General features: G+C 44.4%; 1 protein-coding gene across 1 annotated transcript in view; it reads right to left on the reverse strand.

The window, feature by feature from the left end:
• The window catches only part of celf5a (cugbp, Elav-like family member 5a), a gene marked incomplete at its 3' end in the record, with an annotated part of 227,347 nt that overhangs the window by 4,292 nt on the left and 202,356 nt on the right, over positions 1-20,699 (reverse strand). Inside the window, exons 6-8 of the mRNA XM_080013585.1 lie at positions 16,713-16,859; positions 9,638-9,803; positions 1,201-1,416 (exon numbers count right to left, since the gene is read on the reverse strand). Coding sequence (XP_079869711.1) covers positions 1,201-1,416; positions 9,638-9,803; positions 16,713-16,859 — 529 coding nt within the window. The remainder of the gene's footprint in view (positions 1-1,200; positions 1,417-9,637; positions 9,804-16,712; positions 16,860-20,699) is intronic.

Genomic DNA, 20,699 nt, shown 5'->3' on the forward strand with positions numbered 1-20,699 from the left:
CTTCTTTATTCTTTCCAATCAGCTTTGTTTCTCCGCTCCGCCAGTTGGAACATTAATTCTAGACACCTTGAAGGCCTTTAGAACCGCCACTGAATCCCTCTGCTATCTAAGTGAGTGCGGCCTGCGTTTGGACTGACAGACTTTTTAGCCAATCAGTTTTTGATTTGTAGCTGGTGGCCATATTCCTTCACGCTTTCGCAGCATCACAAAGCCTTCACTGCTGCCAGCAGAGTTGCCATGTCCATGGCTTTCCCGCGGAATCTTACTACTTTTTAAGTGTTGCCGCAGGTCGTTTTTTTTGTTCACGGGTTGGGGGTGCGGGGGAGGTGCACAATACAATAAAAGATGAGCTTCTGGAGAAGTTCTTTAGGGCAAAGGCATGGAATATGCTGCTATCAGTTGGAGCTTGTTCAATACAAACACGCATGACAAGGATCTGCATAAAGCATCTGAATAAAAGACTAAAAACTGTGAAAACGTCCGTTTCAAGAGTTCAGACTTTTTCCCTGTTCTGTTATTACTGGGAAGCACGTTTTTCTTATTATTTATTTATTATTATTTTATTATCTAGGAGGCAATCATCTGCAAGTCAAATAGGTAAGCTGAATTTTTTTTTAGTAAAACAGTGAATGGGAATATGCATATACTGTGGTTATAATTGTCTGGTGAAATGGTGCATCAATATAAATATGATTATGAGAAATCCATAGTCCATGTCCATATATGGTCAATTACATCATGGAAGTCTGGAATATGCTTTTGAAAAATGTAGCATAACGTTTGGTTTAAAGTCCCAGCAGCACAGCGGGGATGCTATCATAATACACCTTAATATATATAGCACTTTTTATGTTCCAAAGTGCTTTAAAACAACAATATTAAGATACATAATGCATGTCAACATATTATAAAATTATACATTTTGCTTTGCCTCTGCTATTGGAACTGTGGATTGATGATGTGAAGTAGTTGTGCACAGCTATAGGCGTCTTATGGTGATATGGTCGTGGGATTTCGAGATGGTTTTACGAGAGATGGCCACTGAAATGTGTGCTACTGATATATATATATATATATATATTTCTTTTACTTTTTTAATTGTTTCAAACAGTCCAAAATAGAAGATTATGTACATGCTGTAACATACGATTAAATGTATGCCAAATGTGTCACAGCCCTTAGCTGGAAATGCTGCTGTACCTGTGTACTGCTGCACCCCGGTGAAGGCCTGCTGCAGGGTGTCGGCAGCGGTGGGACTCTGGGTGGAGTACGGCGGCAGGCCGTTGGTGTAGACAGCCTCCACTGCTGGGTGTCCGTTGGGCTGGTGGGGGATGCCGGTGAAGCCGTTGACGATGGGAGTGACGATGCTGGGCACGCCCGAGGTGGTGATGTTGGCCGGCGGAGAGCTGAGGCCTGCTGGGAAAAAAAAGGGCCCAAGGTTTATTGGACTAAACCCCCAATGCTGATACCACGTTTTCACCACTGACACATTGTATGGATTCTTAATTATAAACTTTGGTGATAATTGTCTTTTACTCGGCTACATTTCTTACACAGTTTTGTTACTTTAGTTAAAACTTAATAACTCAAGGACTGTACTTGGCTGGACTGACTGTAAGTACTTTGAATAATTTAAGTACACTTACTTAAATAAAATTTTAAACTTTTTTGGGTGAGGGTATTTGTACTTTTACTGAAGTAAAAAGCTCTGAGTACTTCCTCCACCACTGGGTATCTGACCTATACCTAGTACCATACCATGATAGTCATAGTAGTGCATTCAGAAATAACGCATGATTTACAGCTTGTACAGTGTGTACACACAGACACACACATCGAAAAACAAACATACTAATAAAAATGAATACTTGCAGGACAAACACCCCACACTCTCTCTCTCTCTCTCACAGGCGCGCGCACACACACACACACACACACACCACTACATATCCTCTCTAATGCAAGGACACGAGTGCGACGGGAGTCTGTCACATATCCGCTGCTCGGCGTGACACACCGTGCATAGGCTGGCAGGGAAGTCGACCTGTGAAAAATGAGGCTGTCGCCAGTGTTTGCTCTGCTCCCTCTGCACAGGGTGATGAAACCACCACGCAACTTCAGGAGGGAAGGACAAAAAAATAAAACACAAAAAAAATGGAACAGCGGTTCCGACTAGAAAGGAGGTGATTACAGAGACAGACTGCTGCGATGAGTAGGTGGTAAACACACACACACACACACACACACACACACACAAAATACCTTATTTTTATATGTTGTATAAAATAGACACAAGTAACCCGACGCTTAGTGGTTTGAGAAATGATGACTGGGCAGTGAGGTGACAGGTGCAGGACGGTTCATGACTGGAATGGGAATTGAACGCTCCCATGTCCCCTGCGCATCCAAAGCATTTTAAAGCACCCTCATTTTCAAAGTGTTTCCAATCACACCTGCAACATGTAAGTACCCTTTTTGATTGGAATATCACCGCGTGATGGTCTCTGGGAAAGCATCTGAGCGGTACCCCCCCCACCCCCCAGGGACCACCTCTCAACGACGTACGGAGGGAGAGCCAGGGTTGTCACTAAAACCCTTCAGCCTGACGTATCCTCACACCCCGTCCTCCTGGAGAGCTGCTACCGATAGGGCGCACTCAGATATATGCTAATTCTGTGATAAATACGTCCCTGTGTGGAGAAATGCAGTCACTCTCAGGTGAGCCATACACATTCAATTCCCTCTTCCTGCCCTCCTCTTCCTCTTCTCTATTCACCCCCTCTCTCCTCTTTTTCATTTCCCAGTTTCAGCGGTTAAGTTATGTGGGAGTTGACACCCGTGCAGCCCCACCGCAGTGAAGGGGGGAATTGCCCGGGTCCAGTAAGAGCTGTTGTGCCTTTTTTACACCATTTTCCCGATGTAAGAACTTCCCTACAATTGCTTATTTCCTGCGGAGTTGTGATGAATATAGGCTGCAGCTCCGACCCCAGGAGATGGCCGCTCCTCTGCCTCCTATGAGGCCTGGAGACAGTGAGTCTGCTGGGCCACACGCACTCCACTGTACCGCCAGATAATGCACCCTCTCCATCATCAGGCAAATTCATTTTCCAAAGCTTACTGCTGCTGCTGCTGTGTGTGTGTGTGTGTGTGTGTGTGTGTGTGTGTGTGTGTGTGTGTGTGTGTGTGTGTGTGTGTGTGTGTGTGTGTGTGTGTGTGTGTGTGTGTGTGTGTGTGTGTGTGTGTGTGTGTGTGTTTTTAGCACTCGTACAGTAGTAGTAGGAGAAGAAATGTCGCAGTGGGCAGTAGTATGTTCTCGCTTTTTATTTTTTCTTCGCTGTATTTCTCTCACTCTGTCTCTGAAACATGCTTGTATGCTGTGGCAGAAATGCTCGTTATGGAGGGTCAGAACTGTACGATAAGAGCTCGGAGGAAAAAAGATGACAAAAGAAAAGCGCTTAGAGAGGTAGTATCCGGATTGTAGATGAACCTCACACTGAGCCGTCATGGAGGAAAAGAGAATTTAAAAAAAAGAGAGCAGGGATTACTGCAACCAAACTGGGTTCAAGTTTCAACATCTCAAAGTTTTGTCCCATGCTCCTGTTATAAATGCACAGTTCATAGCAGGGAAACAGAGAACACCAAAGACAAGAGATGAGAGAGAAACCTAAGAGGAAATACCAAAGGAAATTAATAATAGAAATGATAAAACAAAAAAAGATATCTACAGCAATTAAAAAAATATACCACAGGATTATGTATCGACAATGTGCAATGTAGAAGAAGTACATATCTAATAGAGGGAATGTTTCTATATACTGTAGATGTACAGTGCCAACCAATATACTATTTACAGTACTATGTCTACTACAGTATAATATGATTTTTTCAGGTTCTAAAAAAAATATGACAGATGAGGAAACTTTTTTTTTTTTTTTTTGCATTTAAATAACTTTTTTTTTCATCACTGGTTTTAAAAGCACAACACAAACATTAAGAATGGTAAATTGTTTTTTGTGCAGTTAAAAGCCTAAAATATAATATAGATAGATATAATAATAGATGAGATATATACTACCGCATTTGTAAAATGCTAAAACCTTGCTGGATTATGATGGTGGTAAAAAAAATAACAGATTAAAAAATAAAAATACTTATAAACATATATACATATATACTTATAAAAAATACTTACTCAGATAAAAATATGAAAAAAAATCATTGTGTTTAAACAATTAATTTCATGAGACAGGATAAAGTTATGGAGAAAACTGGAAGTGGAAGTGGTCCGATATGCCAAATAAAGCAAGGACAACAGCAGAATGGAAAATCATAATCTTCTTCCACAATTGTACAATGTTCCAGTCAAGCTCTTTCGACGCCCGACATCAGCCGAGCATGCAAATGCCCTTCAGGATAGAGAGAGGAGGTATTTCCCACTATCCTGAGCTCGAAAATAACAAGCCATTTTCATTTTATAGCTCAGTGGACATATACCCCGTACATTGGAGAAAATTGCATTCATGGCTTGTTTACAATGCATCCACAGGCATGCCAATATACATACATACACGCTGCTGTACTCTGCGTATCAGCCCATAATAATGACATATTGTTCCCCACTCTGGCATGGGTAAATAGGAAGCTATGGGTCAGCAGCTTGTGTATTTTATACAGCCAGTCTTTATCTATCGCTCTTCCACGCTGCTAAATCATATGCATGTATATATGCAGGTGTGTGTTACAGGAGCATTTCCAATGTTAAAGGCTGAAAAGAAAAGAGAGATTTACGCTTTGCAGTGATTGCTGGATGAAAACAAAGTCCCTCCATATGCAACACTACTATTTATTATGCTAATTATACATTCAAATCAACAAGAAGCACTGGACTCATATTGGAGAGTGCCGTCATTACCAGCATAAACACTGTCTTTCACTGGAGCAAGAAATAAGCACTCATAACAGATGTTCTCATCTAACTGATTTAAAACATGATGCATTTAGGGAAATGTGAATAATGAATGTGAATATGCGACAGGCTGGTTTTTAAAAGGTCAATTCAAATGCAAAGCAAAATTCTACTCTGCTGTATTGTTTTCCTATTGAAGCTTGGGCAGGGCGCCGCCAGGGATTTTTGGGCCCCATGAAAAGATATCACATGGGTTACATTGCCATGCGTTTCGTTCAATTAGGAAACAGCGGAAACTTAAATAAAAACACACTTGTGCGTTCTCATCACTAAAAGAAAAAGTGCGCGCCACAAATGTTCTTATAATCTTTTAGGGCCACTGTCAATCACAGGCCTTTAGAATCGTTCAACCCCCCCGGCGTTACTGAGCTCAGATTCAGAATATTTTAATTGTTGATTTCTTTTAAATGAAGGTGTCACCAAATGAATGAAATGACGTGACCCTACGTTACCTTCACACTAGGTATAACATCATTTGTATCAGTACCGTTGCTAAAGCTACAAAGACTGTGGGCAAACAAGGTAGCTTGTATGTATGGATATAAACAGAGATATAAAATGCTAGGTTTCAACGCAGCTGATATGATATCACGTTCTTTTCTTTATACATATGCCCGTCCAAAGGTCAACACAGCCAACAAAGCTTTGCCACTGCCACATTTATACTGGATGAGCCAAAGTTAAAACCTAAAGAAACACTTTGCAACAACTCCACCGAAAAAACCCCATCCTGAATTGGTGAATTTGGTGCAAAATATCGTGGTGATGCTCCCAAACCCTTATGGACAGAGTGCCCACAGGGAAGCAGCTCACTGGCTGGAAGTGAGAACAGAAGTAGAGGTCTTCAAGGGTCTAAACCCAACCCAACCCCCACGGGGCCTGGACTGGGACCTGTATGGGGTCTGGGTCCACGTCTTTGTCATGGCTGATTGGGTTCGGGTGGGTTGCATTGTATTATGTGCTATCTGCCCCGATCACCAGAGGAAGGTGGTGAAGGGAAGATTCTGCCGTGGGACATTACAGGATATAGTGAACTATGATTAGCCATGATCTTTAAGATCATGGAGTGGATCATGAGTTGGAGCGGAAGGGAGCAATTTAAGAGATATATAAGATCCAAAAAATACCCGGCCTGTGTTTGTCTGTCTCCTGTCTCCGGATGGTTCTGTAATAGCTTGAGGAAAACCTAAAAAATAAATAAATAAAAAAACGTAATGGTCTGTTTCAATCGTATCTCGGAACAGATTTTCCATGTCCAATAGGTTACGGATAAGAATTTTGAGGACCCCTGGGGACCTCGAGGCAGAAGCCACCACGGAATCGTCCCGTTATCATCTTTCTACGTCCAGTACAGACTGTGTGTGTGTGTGTGTGTGTGTGTGTGTATGTGTGTATGTGTGTATGCGTGTGTGTGTGCGTGTGTGTGTGTGTGTGTGTGTCTGTGTGTGTGTGTGTGTGTGTGTGTGTATTCGGTCGATGGAGGGCAAGGCCTTGCATCAGAACATCACAGGGACTTTGATTGCAGACGCCCCGCGCCTGTGATCGACCCCACAAAGCATCCTTGACGTGATGCGTTCTCTAACCCCAAATCCCAGCGGGACCAGCACACCTCTCCCCGTAACCCTGCACACCCCCCCCCCCTTCTCCCCCTTCTCCCATTTTGATTCATTTTTATTTCTTTCGCAGCGTTCAGGCAGCCACACCTGCTGAACATTATTTGAAAAAGCATCATCATGCATCATTGTAAGGACGCGTGCTCTAATCAGCTGAACCATCTGGCAAACGGCTTCTGCACCATCAAGCTTAAACGCTTTGCATCTGTTGATCAAATGGATGTTTCATTGTTTTCAAAGTAACACCCTTAACCTCTGCGCCTCTTTTCCTCGGCGGTCTGCTGTCACTCACCGACGTTGTGCGCCGTTCTCCGTGGCGTAACAACAGGGGGCTGGGTTTCAGAGGTTACAGCGATCGTTAGAATACAAGAGCGACACCCTGAGATCACATGTTATTGGTGCTTTATGTAAATACAATGATGTATGGGCAATTTATAAAGGGGGCACTGTTACCCACCAATGTGCCATTGCATCGTCTCATCTTGTTTTGTAAATGAAAGGGCGCATTAACATTTCTACCTATGGTTATATATTTCACAGCCGCTGCAAGAGGCATTTAGCCACCAAACTGTAATTTGTCTGATGAGACAATTCATGCATTAAAAACCTTTGTCACCGCAGAGAAGCAATCTGCCTTCAGTATATGTGACATTTTTCTCAGCTTCCGGGTGCCCTCGAGTGGCTCTGCAGCCTTTCAGACAAACATAAACAGGCGGTTTCATGTGACCGTGACTGCGGAAGGAGGGAGAAAATAGTTGCATATCCTTCAGCAGCGAGACTTCCACTTAAGCAAATGACGAGGGGAAGGGGGGAAATGAAAAGAAAGAAAATAAAAACATATTTAAAGTGGATGTATTGGGAAGCCCAGTGAGCAATGCATCCTTATAATGATTAATAATATATAAAATTCAATAATAAAAAGTCATCACTTAACTGTAGCTCACACGTCCAAAGGAATCAAAATTTGGTGGTTTACACGCAGACACCAATACACGGACACAAACGCAATGCACTCTTTCACGCACACACACACACTCACACACACACACACACACACACACACACGCTCGTGCACACACACACACACAGGCTTTGTTACACCACCACAGGCTAATTTATTGGGCCCTGGGATTGTCAATTGATATGCGATTGATTCAAATTCAGGCATTGTTTGTGTTCTGGATAAAAAAGAGCAAGTCCCCCTGGCAAGGTGGTATCACGGTGGTTTGTGTTAAGAGGACCAATGGGGAGCTGCAATTTACAAAAAGTACAAACACACACACACACACACACACATACACATATCTGATTGATCATACTTTCCTGAAAGTGCCTGATTTGCACGAAACACATCAATGTACATATTTGAGAAATGGCCTCTCTCTCTCTCTCTCTCTCTCTCTCTCGCTCTCTCTCTCTCTCTTTCTCTCTCTCTCTCTGTCTCTCTCTCCCTCTGTATACACAGCCTTAGAGATGAATACAACATGTGTGTATAGGCCGGTTCATCATCTCGCTGCATGTGAATTAATTCATTAGAACCATCCTTGGGGGGGTGTCAGGCACAACAGAGAGGTGGATTTCCAGCGCTGTGGTATTGATTTTGAGAGCCTGGTACACTGGTAACTATCAAATTACCCGGCATTCATCCATCCCACATCTCTGCAGTGAAACATGCGGCGACAGAATGAAGCACATTGCTGCTTAGCAGCGTCTCTTTTTGGGTTCTGCATGGGTGACTAAACCATTCCTTGCACTTTGCAGATAATAAGTGACGGGTATTTTTGATTTTGAAGATAACACTACCCGTTCCAACAAACCGCAGAAAGAATTTAGTGTAATTCTACGAGCTTGCAGAAGCCGAGATCTAACAATGGCCGTACCTGTAAAAGATATCTAAAATAAGTCTTTTTGCACTGGGATAGGCTTCCTTCCACATTCATTGGTTTAAAGTTACCAAAGTCATCGCCTCCAAAACTCAATTCTGCAATGTTGACAAAATACGCGAGTGGAACACAACAAAGTCTCAGATACTGTATTATTTATTTCGGCACATGCTTTTGTTGAGAGGAGAATGTTGAAGTTTCCCCCTGTCTCAAGGAAAAAAAATGACTTATTGCTGAATCAGCAAATGTTATGCAGTGGGTAGGTATCTCAAAGTCCTTCCCTCTCCTCTGTAATGCATCTGCATAGTATGATGGAGGCGTTTGTTATGGAAAACAAACGCGTTGCATGCAGATCATGTGTCTTGCTTCAAAGCACAAGGTCAAAATACCAGGAGGAAATTAGCACCTTACCTGTAGACTTACTTATTGATATTCCGCGTTTTTCTTTTCTTTTTTTATTTTTTTATTAAACATCTCCATTCAATGCGTTATCCTCTGTTCTTTCTCTCCAGTGGAATAGTCTGGGATTATCAATTGGCACAAACTCCCTTTTTATTTTGGCCTTGCTACAGCTTGAGTTGTCTTGCATCCGTGCACGCAAATACATGAGATACATGTACACAGCAAGGCACACACACACACACACACACACACACACACACACACACACACACACACACACACACACACACACACACACACACACACACATACACACACAAAGAAGGTCATGCACACTCACCCAATAATTTATATTTATATTTATATTTATTTATTTATTTTTTTCTCCCCAGCCTTGCACAAGGAACAAACCCAACAAATCCAGAAATAAATCACAACCACAGCCACATAAACACACATGCTGCATTAGGAATGCTACTCACTACATACTACATACTACATATGTGTACTATCCTCCAGCGTACTAAGTATGAGTAAGAAGCTCTGTGGCTATTCAGACAAACCATATCGCCACTGGACTGACATTGTTTGTTGTTTTCCATCTAGACCCGTTGTCCTTGTGACTTAATGCAATGCATCATAGGATATTCATTCTACCATAGTGGTTTCAGACAAACACTAATTAGGCTTGCTGCTAAACAGTATTCTAGCACGCCATTCTGATCGCAGCCAACAGACAGAGGATGTCAAAAGTAAAGAAACAGGGTGCTCACCGAGGGCTTGATGAAAGTCGCCCGACACTGGGGTCATGGAGGTGGGCGGGAGGGCGTTGATGTTGAGCGCCCCCATCTGGTGGATCTGTGTGGCGGGAAAGGCCACACTAGGCGTGAGGTAGCCGCCGTGACTTGCTGCCATGATGGCTGCCTGCTGCTGCATGAGCTAAAGAAGAGGGACAGGGGGGGTTTGGGTGGATGGAGGGTGGGTGGAGGCGGAGGAGGCGAAAGAGCAGTGTGGGGGGGGGGGGCGAAAATTCGGGAAAAAAGGAGGTGAGGGACAGATGGCAATGTAAAAAAATCGTAAGTCAGGACAGAGTCACACAAAAGACAAGAGATGAGAGGGGGAGAGAGAGAACACAGCGAGCAGAGAAAAGAGGGAGGGATATATGTTGGTGGTTGATGGATGGATGGTACATGGAAAGTACAGAGAAAGTAGAGCGGAATAAAAGAATGGGAAGAAAAGAGAAGCCTGTCAACCCATATTTAGTGAATCCGCCTGTCCTCCCAGCAGGGAGCCTGTCACCAGCTGCACAGACATTTTAATAGTCGTCTCGTGGACTCAGAAATGGAGGCATTGACATGTGCACGTCATCTCTGTGTTTGGGGAAAAGGAAAAGTTCTGCGGGAGAAAATCTGGATTCATTTTCTCTGCTAAATGTCAAACTTTACCACTGGTTTGGGCTGGACACTGTAAGGCCACAGATGAGTCTCTGCACTGGACTCCACACTAATGATTCTGGTCACTTGTTTTTTGTTTGAAGCCTGAACCAACACAAATTAGAGGATCTTTTTTTTTTTAACTGAATTCAATAGATTGGTATTTACAACATGTTTCTGCTTGGCAAGAAATCGAACGTCTACTAAGACTCTATGATGTTATCAATTAGGACGGTGGTCAGAATTTCACCCTGTCAGAGAGAAAGGAAAATTGAAGCCTAACCATGAGTAAATAAAGAACATATTTAAGTTAGAGTTCATACAATTTGCCTTTAAAGTCAGTGACACTCAACACTCAACTGCACTTCTAACAAAAGAGATTATGTCAATATCTTCATTTTTACTATGTATCGGGTGAGAGCTGAAGCTGTTCTCCATCACAGGCAGCATACAGAATAGTTGTTGTTTTTTTCTTCATAAACTTGTGCACACAGAGCACGCCCACACATACACCGACACATACACGAAAACACGCTCATACACACACACGCACTCATTCACCCACCCACATGGACCTTTGCACAAGCACACATGCATAACCACCCACGCCTCACACACACACACACACACACACACACACACACACACGCACGCGCACGCACACACACACACACACACACACACACACACACACGCACACGCACACACACACACACACACACAAACAGTAAGGGAGATAGAGAATGCCTATTAGAGTTTCTACACTCAGCTTAAACTCTCTCTCCACAGAGCAGATGCTGAATGCCTAATTCAGAAGAAAATCCATCACTGTACAATGCTTTTTGCTGCTTGTGAACCACTAGGTTTATCTGGGGAATCAATAATCTTTTGTGGGCTATGTAGCTCTCCATCAGGCATGCAGCGCTGTGTGGCACAGGAATACAAACACAGTGAGAACAACCTCTCGACCCTGTCTCTTTCTCTCCGTCTATTCAGCGCTATGTGGCCGTGTGTCATTAGAGAGGTGCGCGGCCTTGGCCCGCGACTGACACAGCTGAACAGAAATCAAACCGCTCCGCCACTGGCAGTAATGCTAATGACAATATTGTGAGATGGCGGAGATGCGAGATGCCAGTCTGCTGGAATTTGCATGGGAAAACCTGCAGAGGAAAAGCCAATTATTTTCCCTCAATGGCTGTCAGGTAATGTGAAAGCGGCTGTCCCGTCGTCCGATGGCGGCCACTGGCATCTCATCCATTAGCCATGTGCCTCGCCATCGCTATCTATTAACTCCTTTTGTCATTTGCATAATTTTATCAACGTGACAAATGGGGATCATCCATTCCCTTCCAAATAAGATGCACTGGGCCCTTTAGGAGGGCACAGCCACCAAAGAAAGCCAGGAAACCAGAAACTAAATAAAATGACAGGGAAACAAACAAAAGGTCTAAAAGTGGTATCTGGGGCTCGTCCGCCTTGAAACTGTGACTGCCCCCCCTCCCCACCAATTAGGGAGTGAGTGGGGTCGGGCTTTTGGTTGAAAGGGTCTGATCCATCCCAGTAATACAGAATAAATACACTGTCGGACTAGTCACTAGCTTTTTGTGCTTGTCTCCAAATCTCCAAGCAACTCTGAATGAGGACCAGGGACTTAGGGCGGATTCTAATACGCTCGCAGTCTCATGTGGAGCTGCTGGTCTGATGGGGTCAGAATGGATAAAAATAAAAACAACCAAAACTAGCAGTTCCCATTCCCAGCGACTCTCCCAATGCACAGCTTGGGTGATGCAGTCCTTAATGCCAGCCGTCAGATTGTCATGGATAACAACGTGGCATTTACTGATGCTTCGTTCCAAATTAAAATGCAGCAAATTGGAAACTCAAGCATGTAATTATGTCGGAATGGAATGCCTAATGCAAAATGGCTCTGATAAAAAAACATAAAATAAATAGAAAAAAAATTAAAATAAAATAACAGACGGAAAAGTAAGGGTGGTTATTTTAACAGAGATATTCAACGTCATTTTATTTCACTTTTCATATGTATATGCTTTATTCTCCCCTCGTAAAAACCTCCCCCTGAATCACATTTAAAAAGCCATTCTGGCTCCCTTTATTTATGCGCTCCCCCAGCAGATAGCAAATGTCTCTGGCAGACAAAGAGGCAAATTGAACTCAACAGTCTTCATCATCACAGCCACAACCTTTTCTTGCCTACTCTTGAAATGAAAGGGAGAGGGAGAGAGAGAGAGAGCGACAAAGGAGAGGGTGGATAGGAACAAGGGAGACAAAAGGAGAGGGGTGGGAGATAAAAAGCGGCAAAGAAAGTTGCCTGGGCTCCGGCAGCATCCATTTAGTGTCAGGCATCTGCTTTTTTATTGCGACCTGATGGCATTATTCTCCCCTGGTGCCAGCAGGCAATCACCTCTTTATCACATGGCAATTATCTGTGTAGCGCCGCTCTGCGACTCGCTGACTCGCAGCACCATGACATGTGACCCCTCGTGGACCAACCAGCCACGGAGAGAATGAGGGAACGAGGGGAAGAGAATGAGAGAGGGGTAGATTGAAAGAGAGCGAGAGAGAGAGAGAGAGAGAGAGAGAGGACAAGAGACAATTGTGCAATAAGGTGAGCTAGAAGCTAGAAGACTGAAGAGGCTCATGGGTCTCGTTTGTTAACACCACGCTACCAGGGTGTGTTTCCACACTAAGGTTTTAATAGGTTTTGTTTAATTGCAGATGCACTTTACTGGGTGTCACTGTGCACGTATATGTGTGTGAGTCTATATTCGTATTTGCTTGCCACAGTGCACGCGCGCACACACACACACACACACACACAGACACACACACGTGTAAATCTATGTTTCCTGATTAGCATTTTAACAGCGTGGCCAAACGATGCAGCCATTCTTTACTAGAACTTCCTGGATTGTGCAGCATGAGCGAGCTGCCGGCTGCGCTGCAATCCCAGTTCCTCCAACAGGGGGAGATGTTTCCTAATGTGAGTTCACGGACGTCAGCCTCCCGCTCACCCGCCCACGCACTGTCACTATTAGTAGCGAGCTAAAACCATTTTCTCTCCTCTTACTTATCCATCTCACACTGAATCTAATGCATCTTTTAGGGGGGTGGGCACGGAGCAGGGTGCCCCGGGTGCTCCTTCAAATCTCAAACCGCTCTGCATCCTCTGACGCAGCCTCACCAGCGAGGAAACCTAAAGCTAGGGAAGCTAAAATGGCTGTCTGTGTCTCCACAGGGCTCTGGATGAGGATGGAGGGACACAAATCAAATGTCGTGCCCTGACAGCGAACGATGAAAGGAAATCACAGCGATCCAAGTTTGTTCTGTACATCCAGTGGTTCTCTCAGGACTGTTATCATTCAATTCTAAACACTGGTATGGAATTGTGCTCCCTCTCCCGCTCTCCGCTCGCTTGTGTTTTTTTTTTTAAATCACCTTTTTGCAAATAGGATGTCTCCTGTCAAGAGCACCAGTGTCTGTGTCTATCTCAAAAACGGCACATTTCTCATTTTTGGCATATGTTGTCAGAGTCGTACCCCTCCAATTTGTGTTCATAGCCCCCTCCTTCTCATACTTTGACTAAAATCCAATTTGCTGGCTGTCAGCTCAACTCTATAATCCTATCCTGCTGCCGTAGAGGGGAAGTAGCTCTTTGAATTCAACATTTACTGTACTGTGGGTATAGCTCTCTCTCTATATATAAACCATCTCACCCCACGTCTGTATTCCATACTAAGCCACATCCTCTCCTCTTGGCCAATGTATATGGAGAGTGGGCGAGCACATAGTGTGTCTTTGGAGATAAAGTCCTTTTTTTTTTGTCACTGCAGGTTTTTTCGTCCTGGGGGAAAATGTGCAGTTTATCTTTCCTTAAAGAAACATTTGTAGTGTTGTCTCGTTTCGCCGTATTCCTAGTGGCCACAGGAAAAAAAGAAAGAGAATAAAAATCAGGGCTCCACAGAATGGCAGTGCAGCTCGCAACGTAATACACTCATTTTAATGTAAATCATCAACACCCACAGCAAAATAAGTTACATACTAAATCATAAAGCTTGGTTTCTCAAGCCAGCCTTCAGATTCATTGGGTAACTACTGAGTGAGATGTTGGAATAATCAGGACAAAGCCTTTGCTGATAATTCACATTATGTGTAAGTTGGGGCTGAGTTTATCTCCAAGGTTGCCTTCCCTTGGAGTTTCGTCACAGAGTTTCTTTATTCGGCTGAATTCATTATGAGCAAAGACGTGGCCTCCGCAGCCTACGTGCTTCATAACGTTGCGACAAGGAGAGCTTCACCTTCAATACCATCACTCATGCTATGTAATCTTTGCGTAGAGAAACCACATTATGTGTAAATTCTCCTCCAGATTTGATGGTAATTGAATCTCGGTCTTGGCAAAGTATCCAGCGTGTCCTTGTTAGATGCCTCACTTTCACTCACAACTCAATTTCTTGGCATCAGCCTGCACATTGTCACATTATATGTGTGTGCGTGCAGGTGTGTGTGTGTGTATGTGTGTGTGTGTGTGTGTGTGTGTGTGTGTGTGTGTGTGTGTGTGTAAAAGGGAGAGGGTGAGGAATGGGGAGAGAAAGGAGAGAAAGAGTGAGAGAGACCGACTATAGTGCGTATTTGTGTACACCCTGGTGCGTCTGGGCGACTCGACACGGGCCCTGCCACGGTAAATAAGAGTCAGGGCCCGCTCGAGCACGGTACAATGGTCTGAGAGCGGACCGCCGCCGCCGCCACCGCCACCGCCACCTCCACCGCCGCCCCTTAAACATTAGCATTTCCCCACATTTCCTGGGGAAGGTCTGCATTTCATGAATGGTAATGAAGGTGGGAGTTTTACTGGAGAGAGCACAAGAGATGGCCTCACAATTACTCCGGGACGGTCAATTTGCACATTTCACACTGAGCCCCATGGCTGTGATATGAAAATGAGGGAGAGAGAGAGACGGGGGGGGGGGGGTAAGCCCCCGAGACCTGGCCAATGTCCACAATTAATCCTGGCATTTAGAAAGAGCAAAAAAGATATACCTCTTCCATCCAAATAAGTGAAGAGAAAAAATGTATAAGGAAACAAAACTCTGTTCGTTTCCTTCTCTGTAAATAAATCCGGTGATGTGTGTTTGTCCATGTGAGTTTATGTAGCGTGCTGCGACACAGGCCCAAGGTTTTTATCTCCTTTTTCTAAAATGAATTTTACCCCTATTCAAGCACTTTTCCCAAGCATGTGTGTGTGTGTGTGTGTGTGTGTGTGTGTGTGTGTCTGTGTGTGTGTGTGTGTGTGTGTGTGTATTTGTGTGTAGTGTGGGTGGAAGGAAAATGTGTGTAGATAAGTTTCCAGTGGAATATTCAGAGTCATCTGTGGCACCAGGAGGCTCAACGGGAGCCCAGAAGGATGAACGGGGGGGGGGAAGAAGAGAGATGGCTGGAGAGGGAAGGAGATAGCTGAGGGGAGGAGGGTGGAGCGGGGCTCACCGAAAAAAGCTGGGGGTCCACTGTGTGTGGACGGGAGGATGACGTGCCCTAGGGAGGTTGGTGTGTATGTGTGTGTGAGTGTGTGTGGGTGGGGAGGCGGGGGTGAAGGGGCAGAGGATTGAAGCGAACTAACTAGTGCTAGCATGTCTGAGTGTGCATGTGCTTGGTTGTGTGTGTGTGTGTGTGTGTGTGTGTGTGTGTGTGTGTGTGTGTGTGTGTTTGTGTGTGTGTGTGTATGTGCAAGTGCTTGGTTTTGTGTGTGTGTGTGTGTGTGTGTGTGTGTGTGTGTGTGTGTGTGTGGGGAGTGGTCCTGCAGAGTAATGGGGTGGGGGCTTACAAAGAGAACTAGTGTATTGAGGATCGATACAAAATTACCCACATTATATTATCATGTTATCATTTTGAGAATTTGTGAGAATTTGAGTTAATTTTTCACATAATTCACATCAACAGTGGTAATGCAACATTATCACAGTGATAATACAATTATTAGAGGGTGAAATGTAATACTTATATACTAATAAGAAAAATGTTGACAAAATGTAAGAATGATTTTTGTATGAGAGTAGAAAAGGCAGTTTTTTCCCCCACAGAACTTCAGACAGGTAAGTACAAGGATTTTCTTTGACTTCTCTCTACAGGTAGAGGTTGAGTCAATCTGGAACATGGAGATGGAGAGGAGAGGAGAGAACGAAATTCGAAATTGCAACAAACCCAAGAGTTTCTCCCAGGGATGTTCAGCTGCTCCCTCAGCCATCACAATTAAGATTTTAAGTACACGTACATGCGTGGCATGCATAACGTATCACATGTCGTGTACATTTAGCATTGTGCTTTTCTCCCATGGGGCTGAATGCATGGGAGTGTTGGAAACATGGGATGCGTTCTGCACATGTGAAGTCCAACTCACCGCGTGTGCATAGGAGCTGTAGGTGCTGAAGGGGAGGGCAATGGCGGGATTGAAGATGCCAAACTGCCCCACCATCTGCTGCATGCGTCGGATGGTGCGCTCCTTGTCCGTGTCGGCAAACTTGACCACCAGGCTGGACGAGGCGCCCTGGGGGAGAAGAGAATCTGAGCCGCTCTGAGGAGAGAGGGCACGGACACTTAACCCTCCTCTGCAACAATCACCCTGCACACCAGCGAGTCAGCAGCAGCAAAATATGATGTGGTCAACAAGACTGTGTGTGTGCGTGTGTGCATGTGTGTGTGTGGGGGGGGTGGGGGGGGTGGAAGGGGTGAGTGAGAGTGAGAGAGAGAGAGACAGAGAGAGAGAGAGAGAGTTTAAGAAAAACAAAATCATTACAAATTATGACAAATGCACGATTCTAACTCTGAAAGGTAAGAAAGAGATTGCTCTTTGATAAATTAGGTCAGGGCTTTAATTCTGATCAAAGGGAATCCATAATTCACCTGAGCGCATCAGGTACAGCACATGTTTGGAAAAGGGGCTTACAAGCAACGGCCCGATCGAGACCAGAACACGTGCGCTGCGCATGAGAAATGTTATCGGCTATTGCTTGTGATCACTTAATACGCAGCATTCATTAGGGACGGGATCCATTGCTCACGTCGATACTTTGCAAGCTGCTCTCATCGCGCGCCAGCTCCAGATATGACATGATGCTGCATTTGTCTTATTGATAAGAGCCTCATTTCTCTTGCCGTTTTCATACGCAAACAATACCCTAACGAAGACATACGCACAGGGCCTTTAAAGAACGCTTTGAGACTGATGCAGCCAGAGACTCCTCGATGTTTAACGTACAGTGTGTACAAAGTCACTCGGGGCAAACGCAGACTCACTTTGCGCGACATAAATACTTGAGATACTTTCCCCCAGCGTGTTGGAAACGTCTCGCATGTGGTACCCTCGGTGCCATGGCAACAGCTAAGGTTAAAGGATCAGCGGTGTATAATTACCTGGAATAGGGGCAAAGATTGGCACAGGTGCAGAATAAGCACCTATCGACCTTTTCGAAAGGTGTCCTTAAAAAATTGTTGCAATTGGAGCTCTCTCTCTCTCTCTCTCTCTCTCTCTCTCTCTCTCTCTCTCTCTCTCTCTCTGGAGGTAAACTGTACAAAGGAGGAAGTACAGGCTACAAAGGGAGCTGTCCTTATAGTGAACAGCTGTCTCAAACCTGGTGAAGAAACCAACAGATCCCTGCGTACCTAGTTATCTCTGAAGAGAAATGTTTTTACTCTGTACTGACCTGTTTTCCTGTGGTTTGTCTCTAATTTTGTTGTTTTTTGGTTCACTCGTAATCAAGTTTCTGTGACATGACTTACTGTAAATTAAGGAACCTTAAAAGTCAAAGTCTCTCTCCCTCTCTCTCTCTCTCTCTCTCTCGTTTGGTGTTTTGTTTTGGTTCCTTCGTGATCAAGTTTCTGCTGCTGTGACATGACTTACTGAAAATAAAGAAAACTTAAAAGTAAAAAAAAAGTCTCTCTCTCTCTCTCTCTCTCTCTCTCTCTCTCTCTCTCTCTCTCTCTCTCTCTCTCTCTCTCGCTCTCTCTCTCTCTCTCTCTCTCGTCTACAGCATTCCCCAGATCTGGGCTATTCTTTCTTTCTCTGCGGCTCATACATGAAACCAGCAGGTGTGTCTGCCACACACCCTTCATTAAGAATCTTCAAATGATTTAGCGCTACACTTGACCTTTCTCTCGCTCCACCTCTCCGCCCCTCTGTGCCCCCAAACTGGCCCATCGATCCATATAAAAGGCCGAAATATTACTCTGATCTGACAGCGTAGAAAGGTTGTGTCTCAGCCGCGATAAGAGGCTCCCTGAAATTGATGTGAGATTGTCAATAACAGTAGTGAGCGGTGGAGTGGCGGGATGGAGGGCTGGTGATTGGGGGTTGGGGTCTCTGCGGCTGGAAGACACGGCCCTGGACTGTTGAAATGTAAGGAATGAAAATATAACGGGGCTGTCTGGGGGAAAATGTCTGAAAGGAAGCTACTCTGCTCTATCAGTGCATCGTTTTCAGTTTCTCTTTTTCGGTTTCGCTGTCTGCCCATCGCTTCCCTTTGTGTTTCCATAGTTTCCTTCTTTCTGGCTGAGGTATGTTTGTCACTCACAATGTATTTCCATATGAAAAGTGGAAATCCATAAAATCGTCTGTATTTGGTGGTTACACTACAAGTTCCAGAATTGTATAATTGTAAAATATTTTCCATCTTCACTTGAGGCGGTGAGGAGATTTTTTTTTATCTGATGGTGCTGTTGTTTTTTGTGAATATTTATCCATATTGACGATTTACTGACCAAAACTAGCTACACTGTTCATGAAATTCACCTTTCAATTCTTGCACAATCTTTGCATTCTTGCTGGGAAAGGCGGACCCTGCCACCAACAATGGAAACACCATATTGGGGAGCATATACTGTACATAACGTTATAGTGCCAGCTAAATTCAGTTTAAAATACAGGATTTTTTTTTAACAAAATAAACTTATGGATTACCAAGTCTGCAAAACCTGTACATTTACAGAGAATATCAAAAAACAGGGAGCATCTAACAGATAGATGCTATTCTACGTTCATTTCGATCATTCGTAGCGTCATTTACAGCCTGCTGGTCCTGACTTCATAGCCATTTAACTGGCTGTAACCCTCACTTTCAGTGGGAGTGAGCTAGTCCCCTATCTGTCTATTTTACCGGCTGAATGACCACCTGGTTGATGCGGGTGGCAGGTTAGATGCCTATCTAACTGACTAACAGAATGACTCCGCTTCCAAAGGAAACGCCTCTCACACAGCTTTTTGATCCCGTGACCTCCCAGAGTTATGGCAGGAGAAGATCAGGTGTGAATTTTCATACAAAAGGCCACAAAAATCCCTTTGCTTCTGGTTTAGAAATTAGAATTTGGCTGAGCTGAACATGTCACCCTCCCATTTGCACTACATCTCTTCTGTTAATTGAGAACAATGTTTGATTGTTGTTTGGTGTTAAAAAGGACATACATCATTGTAGATCGAGACCTTAGCCTCCTTCATATCACACCTCCATATTGTGTGGGCGGACTCTTTAACGTTGACATATAAAACAGTTCCACTGGCAGGCACTGAACTCGCCACCACACGCGCACAAAAAAGGTCTATTTTTTTATAATTTTATTAATTTAACGTGTGGCTGTTTTGGTAATGAGACTGCTGTAGCTTTCTACTTGGTTCCCCGGGTTTCTGCATAAGGCTGGGATTCATAATCGGTGTGTGTTTAGCCGTCTAACCGCTTCCTGACGGTGTAAACCAGACTGGAGCGCTCCTGCATGCATTAGGGAGGTGCGGTTAATTGTGTACCGGCATTTCTGGGTATGCAGGCGCCAAATGAGGACTTTTCTACAGGCACAAACCCTCTGGGTGACCTCGCTATTCCCTCCCTATCGTCCTGTCCTCTTCTCTCTGGATCCTGTCTCCCGCTCAAACTTTTTTTTGTGCGGAAGCCGATCCTTTGAGTTTGCCATCACGCTGTTTCTCAGAGGGACGCCTGGATCTTATGGTTGGCCGGTTAAGCGTCCGTTATTGCCACGTTTGTTTATCTCCCAATTTTTCTCAGTCAGGCCAGTCAGGATATCAGCAAGAGGAATCTCCATTACTCTTAGAGGGAGGAGGATGAAGTGTGAAGTAAAAGTCTCATTAAATTTTTAAGCTGCCAAGTGTGAGCAGAATCCTCCCCGCTGGGCGGCTCCCAGCTGCCTCCGGAGGCACTGAAGGAAGGGAACTTAAACAGGGAGGATGAAAAAAAAAAAAAAAAGGCGCCACAGAGGGAAGAGAAAGAGAAGTATTCAGATTCAAGCGAAAAAGTTACCCTCTTTGCAGTTCGCTTTTCATCTCAGGCTCGGTGCCCGTCCAAGCTGCGGACCTTCATGTGAACGGGTTAGAGAGAGCTGCGGG

Source organism: Zeus faber, assembly GCF_960531495.2.
Source record: "Zeus faber genome assembly, chromosome: 1".
Taxonomy (NCBI): domain Eukaryota; kingdom Metazoa; phylum Chordata; class Actinopteri; order Zeiformes; family Zeidae; genus Zeus; species Zeus faber.